The sequence below is a fragment of the Styela clava genome, chromosome 2 (genome assembly GCF_964204865.1).
Source record: "Styela clava chromosome 2, kaStyClav1.hap1.2, whole genome shotgun sequence".
In the NCBI taxonomy this organism is placed as follows: domain Eukaryota; kingdom Metazoa; phylum Chordata; class Ascidiacea; order Stolidobranchia; family Styelidae; genus Styela; species Styela clava.
In genome coordinates, this window is record NC_135251.1 from 4,845,928 (window position 1) to 4,858,869 (window position 12,942).

The window sequence follows — 12,942 nt, forward strand, 5'->3', positions numbered from 1 at the left end:
TTTCACTTTTACCGTTATGAAGAGTTTGAAATCTCACACTAAACGTAGATATAGAAAGCCGTTTGCTGATTTTAGTAAGTTTTTTGGTGGTTTTTGCATGTTTTAGCTTGATAAATGACAAATACTGATCAACGTGGCTAATCAATTTTGTGGCCCCTGGAGCCGACAACCTTGGACCACCCTGTTCTAGACCTTACCATTGAATTTGAAAAAATAAATCAAACTACAAAAGTAGACATATCAGAATCGATATATATTGGGTGAGCCACTTAAACACTGAGGATTCTGACCCATGTTGTCAAATAGATCGAAAGCTTGAGCTTTATGAAATCCGTAATACTCACAAAGCAGAAAACTAACATTAAAATATTACCATGCTATTAACATGGCCTATTTCAAATTATTATTACAAGTAGCTAATGGAATGCTGCTTCAATAAAGTAAAGTATCATGGCCCCCTGTTTGAGTGAGTGACCATAGATTTGTATCTGGCTCTTATTCGGTTAATCGGGGATATTGAACTTGGAAAATGTATTTTCCCTCGTCATGTTCGATGTTGATGTCTTCATTTCTCACCATTCTTTTGTAAATTTGTAATATAATTTTGGCGCTAGTAGGAATATATCAAATAGAAAGGCCTGCTGCCATTTGTATGAAATAGGCAGAGCAGCCCAGCCCAGGTATTTGGCAGATAGCAGTTACATCATTGAGAAAACATGATAAAAAATATCCGAGACTTCTACATTGTGGGACGAGGCCAATCTTTAGCGCTTAAATTAGGGTTTAGAAATAGGATTATTTATCACAGGGGAGAGGAAAGCCAATAAGATTGCTTAATCATCATATGGCTAACCACGGCCTCTCGTTCGGTTACCATTCCATGGATGGGATTAGTTTTCAGATGCATGTACTTGATGGTGGAGAAAGCCGTAACCGACCAGTGGGTACATGAACCACCCTATGGTGGCGAGGATCCAGCCAGTCATCCTCTCATACGTAATCAAGCCCGCATGTGATTCGAAACTATGAACCCATGCATGGTAATCAGAGATGCGGTGGCAAGCATAGTCCTAACTCTTAGCAGAATTTGCCACACTGCCGAGCCATGCGCCACACCGCTGAGAGTTTTTCATATTACCGCTCAACAAGTCGTGACAGAATAAGTAAGTCGTGACAGAATAAGTAAAAGAAATTTCTGTTCTTCAGTTGAACACCAAGGCTCGCCATAATTTTATATGCTTAGAACCAGATCATGTTCGTTTCATTGGACTACACATACAATTTTTAGGGAAGTGGTCGCCAAAGGGGCATATCTGCTGTAAATTTACAGGATATATATGCATACTGGCTATTTTGCAATTGATGATAATTTTCCGCTGTTACATATATATTTTCAAACAACTTCATTGATTGTAGGAATCATGTTGATTTAAGATTGAGTAAAATTATATATCACTCAAGGGAAAAGCCAGTGGGGGAGATTACATGGGTAATAACATTCATTTTTTAATTTTTCAGGATTCAAAATTTCTGCCTTCTACTTAGAACAAACAATGCCTCGTTTTACTTTCAGCAAATCACAGTATTGCGGTCAAAACTATTTCATTCTGTGCACTATCACCTCAACGCAATTATCACCACAAGTTTTTATTTGTCTTTACAGCATCTTATGCTTTCATAGTGTGATAAAAATGCTTATCTCTGTTATTATCGAGATTTTACCTTACTCATCATCAATCATATCGTGTCTTTGTGTATATAAATGATTAAAATGTCTGATATCAGCGAGTCGCAAATGACTTTCAAAATTAATTTTCACGATTTCTATCGCTTTATTTCTAAACGTTAGCACATAGAAACAATTTTTAAGATATGGGTTAATATTCCGCAACTTACCGTATATTAAATTAATTTGGGAACCACTTTTATAATCAAATGCGGGCATATAAGGAATTGTTTATAGACATAAAATAAAATACGAAATGTATTAATATTTTGAGTCACATCAAAAAAATGGGATATACATGCATATATCATTTGTTTATTGTCTGTAATCATGTCATATTTCGTAACTGACAATTCATGGTAATTTTGTTCTCGTTATATTTCATTTACATTCGTGTTTGTGCCATATTTCCTATTTGAATTATATGGTAGCGTTATGTAGGACATCGAAAATGCAAGATTAGAGAGGTTGATGTTACCTCCGTCTTTCTGAAGCAATTTTTTTGCGCAAACGACGACATTTTTGTGGAAAAATTCACTTCACAAAAACAATGCGTGTACCAGTTAGCTGAATTATCAAATATTCAGTGAGTAAAAGACTGAATATTTTATGCAAAAAACCAAACAAAATAGCTTGGCAAATTAGGTGGCCCATACCTCTCTACTTTCCCATAGCATTTATAATCCATAAATAAATAAAATATGTGATATCATTGTTAACTCGAAGCAACCTAGTCAAAATTGAAATTTAAAACAGACAAGGTCTGGAGAAAACCAACCAGGTTCCAGAGGTCAAAGGTTGCTTTGAATGGTAATTTATGAATTCTTTACAAAGGACTAAAACTTAAAGTTTATCACAAGATTTGTTATGAAAAGGCAAGCTTAATCTATCTCTCATAGACCTCATCTGATTCATTGGGATTTACTAAATTACAAGTTTACGGCAGCAGAATTACTGTATAATATGTCAAAAGATTTATAGTGTGAATAATGCTTTGGCGGCTGAAATATTTGATCCAGTCAAAATTAAATTTGGTATGGAACACTTATCATTAATTGTTTAAGAAATATTATTTTTGGTCGAAAGTTTTATTTCCTTTTTTTCCTTTTTACTATCGAACACTCAAACCAAACAGCATTTTTTGGAAATGATACGATAACATGCGAACTATGAATTCACATGCATGGGCGTGATGACCAATAAACTTGACTGCGTTTGCACAAGTTCAAACCACTGAACACAAGCTGTAACGAAATGGAAGGCCAATGCCGAACTGAAATAATTTTTTATTTTTTAGAAAATAGTAACTCCTTCAGTGGACACTTGTACAGGGCTTGGTTTAGAGTGAAACTGTGAATAAGAGTCATAAGAATATTTTTCTCGAAAACAATATTCGATAAGTACTCAAGAAAATGAATGCTGCTCCTCACTGCCCATTTATTCTAAAATTTTAATAAAAATCAATTGAACTTGGAAGTTTATCAGAAAAAAAATCTTCCCTTGGGTGCAATATAGGGCCATTTTAGGTATTTCACTCAATCACAGGACAAGACTCAACAGAACTAAATTGCTCATCGGAATTGGTTATTATATATTTCAAACAAATATTCAAAAAAAAATGAGTAGGCCTGAAAGCTGAAAAAGGTAAATTTAAAATTATAGAGGTTTACATAAATTTCACTATGTAATCCAATTCTGGGTTATGAAGGTGTAAAACTATAACATATTAAAAAATCAAACTCAAAATTTCTTCCAACTCTTTCAAAAGCAATAATTATGTGATTATTATTGTGTTATACCTCTGTGCTGCCCAATGATGATTTTAAAGCTTGTAGTTGATCGGATGACAGGTTGCAGCTGCTAAGGCCCAACAATTCAACACAGGATTGATTGGAAAGTATTTGTCCAACTGATGATAAACCTTCAACTCCCATGTTTTTGTTTTCATGCAGGTAAAACTTCATGATCTATAAAGAGACATGAACAATTTGAGGTTGTAATTGGACTGTTATAAATCTTGTTGAATTAGGCAACAAGTTGAGCATGGAAAGTGGTTTTCACCCTTTTTCATGGAGCGGAATTCTAATGAAACATTCCAGTTGATAGAGGCCCCGTGTGCAATGGTTCATTGCCATTTATTGGCCAAATTGTATAAAACATGAATACATATGAAGCAAATCTAATACTGACAAATCAAAATGAACTACTCATGTAGTATGTTAACCAAGATGGCGGACACGGGAACGTAGAACTGGTAGCAGGTAAGGGCTGGGCCATAATTTCAGGTACAATTACTACGAGAGTCACTTGGCTAGTCCCCGAACTCTGAATAGAACTGAAATAAGTAAAATTGGAATAAATTTACGGCCTAACCCTAACCCTGGTACACCTGCTATGTTCCGGTGCACATACTACAGGAGCGCTATAAATTCTGCTCTATGATGTTTTGCACATACTTTATAGTCATGCAAGTATTCGTCAAATAGGAAATTTAACTATATCAATTACATTTGTGCGACGGACCACATATTTCATGTTCAAAACCAGGTTCACCACAACATTCCGTGTGACAATTCAGTAAATACTTTCAAACCAAATAGATTCAGATATATAATTTGACATATAATTAATATAATTCTACCATATAGTATTACCGGTAACTCCAAATATGAGCTGCTTGCCTAAAGCCTTATTTATAGTAAGAACATGAAAACAAATTTTAAAGAATTTAATATAAGAAATTCTACCTTCACATTTGATCCTTTCAATTCAGATGCCAGAGTTTGAAGTGAGGCTGACTTGAGATCACATCTAGCGAAATCCATTGATAGTGATGTGCAGTAGGAAGCTACTGACCCAATGACATGAACGTCACTGACGGAAAGAGGATGATCAGACATGTCAATTTTGTTAAGAGAGGATTTGACAATGTCGCTCATTCCACTCTTGGCTTCGTTCAATGCAGTGAAAAGTTCCAAAAGATCTGATTCGTTTAATCTTTTTTTAAGTTGTAATTGCAGACTTTTCTTGAGAATATCTCGTTTTTCTTCAAGATCCTGAATTTCTGTGAAAATATAAGAATATATGTATACTGATGATACTTGTGTCTGAATGATAAGTTACCATTCAGTAAAGATTGACTTGCAAATAACATTAGCGCTTATCTCTTTTAAATTAGTTATTGGAAAATTAAATCTAGTCAGCCATAGCCAATCAATGTATTGGGCACCTCATTGTACTAATGTGTCTGTTACATTGTTTGGAGTAGTGTTTGTTATTGCACTTCAGATTTCCCCAAGCTTGTACTTTAGTACAAATCCAGTGTAAAATGTGTAATAATAATGATTGATGCGTATTATTGATGCTCGGCTACTTTTTGCTTTGCAATAAAGCACCCTAGTACAGACATGGGCAAAGTATGACCCATTGGCCAAATCCGCCCCGTTGAGTAATTCAATCTAGCCCGCATGATGGTGCCACAACCAGGGATGGCCAATTCGAATAAAGTATTCGAATGTATTCGAATATCTCGTCATTCGAATATCGGAATTCACGTTCATAAGAATATCAGATATTTGTGTGACGTCACACATTTTCGACGCCGCTTTCAAGACGTTTCCGTTGAATGAAAACATTCTCGATAGAAACTTGCGCGTGATTGTTTTCATCACTCATCAGCGTAACGTGTTATTTAGGCCGTAAACGCCTTTACGATTGTGTTATTTTCTCTAAAATCCACAAATTTGTTCCACGATAACGATAACATTTATTTTATTTTTGTACGCGCACGGAATTGTGAATCTGGTAAATACGTTCATTGGCGGCGAGTTTCTAAAGACAACGCAACTTTTTGATTGAAAAGGGGAAATTTAAAATACTGAAAATAAAATCGTAAACAATATAAGTTTTATTTAGACCCGCGAAAATTTAAAAAACGCTTTTCTAGGAAGTGAAAATCGCAAAATTTCGTGTGCCTCTGGCACACGTTATGTTTGGTCGGCGTTTAGAAACATATCGTCACTAATTGAGGGCGTGATTTGCCTGATTATCCATTACTTTAAATTGCCGTCGAATATTTTCGTGTTAACACGATTCAAGGTTTGAAACGCGACTTTTTCCCGGGTTGTGAGGATGTATATAATATAATTAATCTAAAGTATATTCAATCAATTTTATTGTGATGAAATTAATTTTACTCTGAGATATTACTGCATATTTATGGATTTTTCGAACGGTTTTATCTAAAAATAATCAGAGTGGCAGCATTTCGATCGAGCGGAGTCACTGTTAACAAGTACATCTAAATACTTGCCCAATTCGCAAAATACGGATCAAAACAATATTTAATCGGACAGTTTACCTCACGTTTTTATTTTTATAACCGCGGATTGCTATGGTATATAAGAGTGGTGAGGATTTTATTTTGTCGACGCAACCACAGGTTAAATTGAAGACAATTAAATTAATAAAGCAAGACATTTTAAATACGCGTGTCGGTCACGATTTCATCACTTTGCACAACAGAAAAATATATATTCGTTGTTATATTATTTGTTGTAAAAGTCGACTCTTTTAACAGGTGGCATAATCGCGGAGATGAATATGTATTTTTAATTCACTGCTAAACTTTATATGTATATTCATTGTATGAAATGAATTATACTCTGCACTTAACAAGATATTATATAATTTTTGAGATTTTTCTAACGGCGATAACGAGTTGGCAAGATTGCAAAAATACGTATTAAAATTAAATACATCAGGCAGTTTATCTCGTAATTTTAGGTCACAGATCGCCGTGGACCGAATAGTAATGTTTTTTTTTTTGACGTAAGAAGAAGCAACCGCGAGTTACGTTGGACACATTAAATTAATATATAAAGATATTTTAGAATCTCGTAGTTGTCATGGATTGAATATTTTACGTAACAGAATGATCATTATACGCTGAAAAGACGGCTCTTTTAACGAGCGCGAAATCGCGGTGGGTGTTACAGGCGGCAATGGGAATTTCCGATTTCGAAAATCCTGGCTGCGCGCTTGCAGTGGTGGTCATCTATTCTTTACTAATTTATTTCTAATTCCAAACACAACAATATGTTACACATAATAACAATGTGGTTCACATAAATTAATATACAAATATACTGGTAGGTAGTAGAATACCTCAGGCTTAAATATTAGAATTTTTAAAGGCATAATGGATTTTCGATTGTTGTTGCCTGTATTGCCAATAAATTTTTATTACTCTCAGAAAATATACACAATTATCTGAATACAAGTAGTATTTTTGTCAATAGACTTGACCATTATCGTAATATCGTGGTACCAATGATAGAAAGCGTCAGACAACTCCTTGGCTATCTTTTCATATGGTCATTTGTACAAAGTGAATAATTTTAACAAACTGACTGTGTCACAAGTTGCTATTATTTTTTATTGATAGCTATGAACTATCAATTACTTTGTGTACATATACTGTTGGTTTGTGGCTTCATTCTGATATTTCTATTGAAGCTTATGTCCTAATTTACTGGGTTTTAATCAACTAAAACAAAAATGTGTTATTTTCGATTTTAGAATGTATTCGGAATTCCAGATTCGAAAACATTATTTTAGAATGTATTCGGAATAGTTTAGTATTCGGAAATGGCCATCCCTGGCCACAACCTAACTAAAACTAAACTTTGATGTCTTAGTCAAAATTAGCTCAAACAATTTGTTGAGATTGCGATTAAAATTAGTCTTGGCACGAGGCTTATTGTTTTCCACTTTTGCTTTTGTTACACTGTAAATATTTTTCATAAAATGTAACTTTTACATCACACTTACATGGCCCGCAAGTCTAAGTAGGCACAATTTTTGGCCCCTGGTCGAAAAATCTTGCCTATCCTTGCCCTAGTAGTATCTCAACCTTTGCCCCTATTACCAAGAATTAGATAAATTAATTTTTTATATGAACTTATTCATGGATTTGGCTCCGAACAATGCCCTGTAACAGTGTGCACTGATAAGCTAGGCATAGGGTTACTGTTTCTTAAAATTACAGGAATATTCCTAGGTCAGCATTGTATACCAAATTTATTACACCCTAGGGCCTAGGTGAAGAGACAAGTATGCGATGTAAACCTGAGATGAGTAACCTACAATGCCAATACAGTTATTAGGTTGAAGTTTTTAACTGCTAGGCCATTGCACTGATTAATTGATAATGCGAGAAACGCTTAACAAATTTTAGATTCGAATCGAGAAAAAAAAATGGCTCTAGCTTGAATTTGAATCAACAATAAACAACACATTACCTTCAAGTAAAATTCCGGCTGCTTCATAAACTGTCGGATTCAATAAAAATCCACAGATCATTTTTCTGACGAAAACAAAGTGACCGGTATGAAGATGTTTATCCACGAACTCCTTAAAAGATTTTAAATCCAGTCCAAGAATATAGAAAGATGTGAGCATTTCTTGAAAACTTTGATGTTGAAAGTAAAGAAGATGGATTCCTTGAAAGAGTTTACGATATATTCCTCCAGGAGCCAGAATTGCTAGATCGGTTGCTTCTTCGGGTTTTAGATGAACTTGACGAAAATCATCTTCTGTAAATAGAACTCGACGTTCTACTGTCCCAACGTATGATAGTTCTTTTAATTTGTCCAAAACTTCCATAGTAATCTCTTGGTGAGTGTGGGGTGATCGTAAGATACTTTGCATGACCACAATCATAATACCACTCATGGTGTTTGGTTTGAAGTCAGATTTGAATTTTAATGCTATCAGCGTGTAAACCAGCATCACAGGGGTAGTGCACAGTAACAAGAGTGGTGGAGCTTCGATTTTGAGAAATTCTATTATTTTCTCGGCTTCTTCATTTCCTTCATATCCAGAAATGATTTCTTTGATGGACTCCATTGTTAATCCAGCAAGTGCAATAACCTTGTCTGGTCGAACTTCTCCCCAATAATTTCTGATGGAATGTTCACGACTGGACGATATAATGCGACAGCCAGGAAATAATTTTTCAGAGAGAAAATTCCACATAATTACTTCAGGATATGCAGGCTCATCTAGACTGATGACTTCATAAACTCCATCAACTGTATATTGAAGAGTATCCAAGGAGTCGAGCATAAACAAAACTTCCTCTGGGTGAGTTTTTGCAATGTATATTGCTTGATCTCGTTCTTCTTTCGTGAGATTGTTGAAAATTAGTTCTTCTGCTGTTACTTTACTGTCGTTCATAAATTGTTTACATTCTACATATGGAACCATCTTGATATTTCCTTGGAAATATTTTCCTTGCATGACATCTCTTGAGGTTGCTTTCATGAGTGTGGTCTTTCCTGATCCAGGGGGACCCACGAAACAGACATGACCTTGCTTGAAGTTGTTAAACAATTCACCAAGTTGAGTCTCTTTTCTGATCCCTCTTTTTCTTTCTCGTTGTAAATACTTTTGTTGATTATGTGACTCTGGTACATAATCGTGTTTGGGAATTCTTCCACCTCTATAAAAATCAATTTCTTCCAATTGAGGAGTTACGTCCACATTTAGTTTTCTCTTGAAAACTCCATGAGGTTCAGCAAAGTCATAGAAGTCAGTGCACTTTTCAGTGTTATCATTGATTTTTGCTATTACTTTTTGATAAGACATCATATTTGCTTTACAATGTCATACACTTTAAACATCCAGCGTATTGACCATCTGGTAAAGCTTCATAAAAAAAGATTCATCTGATGTAATATTCAATAATACTTTTCGACAATAACTTCAAAGTTATAGGATATAAACTTTAACTAAACCTGCTAGAAATCTAACAAGAAAACATTCGTCATCCAAGTGCGATGATGCCTAACATAGATGCCAATAAATCTGTTATATAATGTACACTTTTGTAAACAGTCGCTATTCATAATATCTTTGTAACATTTACATAATTGTTCCTAAATTATTATTATTGTGTTTTCACGATTTCAAGTATTTCAAGTAATACATTCAATGATGTTTCATGAGACACCCATTCCACGCCTTCTGTTTTGAACAGAGCTCTCTATACCAGGGGTCTGTAAATAGTGGGCCTGCAATCATATTTGGGCCACAAGACCTTCTAATCTGTGTCGCAAAACAATTTGTAATTTGCCATAAATATAAGTATCTGGAGTTGTCTGCGGCTTCAATAAATGTTCCTCTACCCTTCGTAACTACCTACTAATGTGAAAGGACGTTTTCTGTGTTATTAAAAACGAATACAGATCAAAGTTAGAAGTGGAAGAAGATCAACACAGAGCCTGTAATTTTCATTAGGCAGAGTGAATGCAATTATATACTATTTCATATGCTAAGTATGGCTCGGCGGTGTGGTGCATCGTGCTGAGCGTTGTGAATACGCTCGCCACCGAATCTCTGATTATCCTGCGTGGGTTCGCAGGTTTAAATCCCATGCGAGTATAGTTATGTGCGAGAGGATTACTGGACTCCTAGCCGCCGCAGGGTGGTTCACTCAACCGATAGTCGGTTAGGGCTATCTCCACCATCAAGGTCATGCCTTCGAAAACAAATATCTGGCTAACTAATCCCATACCCGAACTTAGACTGGTAACCGCACGAGAGGCTGTGGTTCGCCATATGAATAAGCCTGATTATGTCATCTCATCGCCTTTCCTCTCCCCGGAATAAATATGTAGATCCTATCCTAAGTTTCAAACAATTCATGTGCAAGAATATTGCTACTGTCAATAGTAGTTTTGAAATTGATATTTTTATTTACAAAGTATTTCCCACAACATTATATGCTAACCAAATGCTTGGCTCGTGAGAAAATAAAACTATTTTTTTAGGGTCGCGACGAGTAGTACTTGCGAACTCCTGCTCTATACAAGCAGCCAACGATATCAAACAATGTGAAAAGGAATACTGTTCTTTTGACAAAAAATTTTCCACACTGACAGAAATTACTTTATACTGCAAAATTGGGGGAGGGGGGGGGGGGGGGGGGTTAAGGGTTCAATCATACCTCATTGCTGTTAGATATCTAATAGTGACGCTATTCCCGCCTTTATGTTTGTATTTGAAAATGAGATATGTCACCTCAAAAAAAAAAGAAAACGCGCGCTGTCGATGCGAATTGAAAGTGACAATAGCACTACAATATCTCTCTTGTGACGAATACTCTCATGCTTCATCATCTTGACGCATTTTACTGTCGCCCGTCTTTATGTTATAATAATGCAGTAGAAACTCTGCAAATCTGGATACCATAAATATTTTCGGGAAAAGATTTTCTACATATGAAAGGCCGAAAACCGAAAACTTAAAATGTGTGTGTGATGATATTGGTTTATTTTAGGTTAATTTAACGCAGGGATGTACAATATAAATTTAATATACGAATATTGCAACCTTGGAATATCGTTTTTTCGTGTTCATAAGAATACCGAATATGGTGCACATATCCTACCGCCACTGCTTAGATTTAAAAACATTTCACAATTATTTCATTTTTTATTGCAATCAGCCGAATCGAAAGCGTGGCACGGCAATAACTAACAGTCATCGTGAATAGATTTCAATAAACTCCGAGTTGAAGTGCTTATAAGACGTCGAGGACGTTCTTGGTTGAAATTTTTTTACATTTAAATTCGGCAATAAATTTAAAAGCAAATTGTGTCGTAATCAATTGTTCGCATCCTCATTTTCGATAGTTAACGAACATAACGAAAATTTTTTCAATTTCTTGCAGTCTAGAGTTTATAAAATAGCTCTTAAATATTATTTAGTTTCTATTGGGGATTTTATCGTTATCCAGACAGCGTTGATAACAATATCATTAATTTTAAGTTGGAGGTATTGATTCATAATCAAAAATAAATTTATAACACATAACATGAAAAATTAAAATCTTTAAGAGCTATTTTAAACACTCTGAATTACAAGGAATGGAAAAATTTCCTGTTATGTTCGGTCACTATCGAAACTGAGAATGTAAACAATTAATTAGGAACCAATTTTCCGAGGACGCCTAAACCATCTCGACTAAGTTAAAATATACGATAAGAAAATATTTTAAATCAAAAACGTTCTCGATGTCTTATAAGTTCTTCAAGTCAGCGCCTATCAAAATTCTTTCATGTCGGTTGTAACATATTGTCGAACCACACATGGACGACAACTCTAGGATATATGCGCCATATTTGGGATTCTTATAAACACAAAAAAACAGTATTTGAAGTTCGCGATATTTGAATTTTTACATCCCTGTATTAAATTAGTCAGTTATAGATAGATAGATAAGATAAGTTTATTTCGACTCAATAATCAGCAGAAAGGCGATAAAATGGTTGATAAAAACAAATAAATAAAAACTGATTATGAAATCAGGAGAGTAAACAAAACCTTGGATAAGGTTTAAAACGTACAGAATATAAGATGGAAGGTATTGCCAAAAAGAAGTGGTACGTGTTCACTCACCTAAAACTACTGAATCATATCATTCACACTCACATACACACACCTTTTCAAAAGCTAGTTGTAAATGAAGTATTTTAATTGTATTTTTAGGTTATAGAAAGTGAGGTACATTAAAATTTAAATGTAGCAAACAATAGGGACAACGGTTATTGTTAAATTCATCCCAGGATACCCTATTCTATTATTATTTTATTTCAAAATACATGACATGGCAAAATGATTCTCTTTATAATTTATTGTTCTCGATTTCAATATACTTTTATACCTTCAAATTGTCTGGCTGACATGATATCATGATAAGTTTTATGGAAATGCAACCTGAAAATCTTTTTTTAAATCCTGATTTTTTTTGGCGGTATTCAGAACTATAAAATACAAAGTAACTTGGAAAAGCGAATAACTTGACAGAACTTATTACATCGCATTTCCCCAAGCCTGGAAGAAACGCATTTTTGCTAGATTAGCCATATATTACTTAAGACACTCACCCTTGAGTGGTACATACCATATATGCACATACTCCTATAAACTTGACTATTTCTCCCATTTATAGGGTGGGGTACCATTACTCAAGGGTGCTATATTTAGTATATATACAAATTTTAATATTATGTTTATATGTATTATATTCCATGTTGTATTGTCTCTATTTATTGATGTTGTCTTTTCCTACCAACTCCTCTGTACAAACAGTTGGGCATGCTCTACCCTTACACCTGTTGCCTATATTGCTACCCATCCACCCTCCTTGC

The 12,942-nt window shown here is 34.7% G+C and overlaps 1 protein-coding gene across 1 annotated transcript in view; it reads right to left on the reverse strand.

Moving 5' to 3' along the window:
• The window catches only part of LOC144431019 (uncharacterized), a 29,055-nt gene extending 18,314 nt beyond the window's left edge, over positions 1 to 10,741 (reverse strand). Inside the window, exons 1-2 of the mRNA XM_078118969.1 lie at positions 10,737 to 10,741; positions 8,771 to 9,230 (exon numbers count right to left, since the gene is read on the reverse strand). Of these exons, the coding sequence (XP_077975095.1) occupies positions 8,771 to 9,230; positions 10,737 to 10,741 (465 nt within the window). The remainder of the gene's footprint in view (positions 1 to 8,770; positions 9,231 to 10,736) is intronic.
• Positions 10,742 to 12,942: the final 2,201 nt, after the last annotated feature.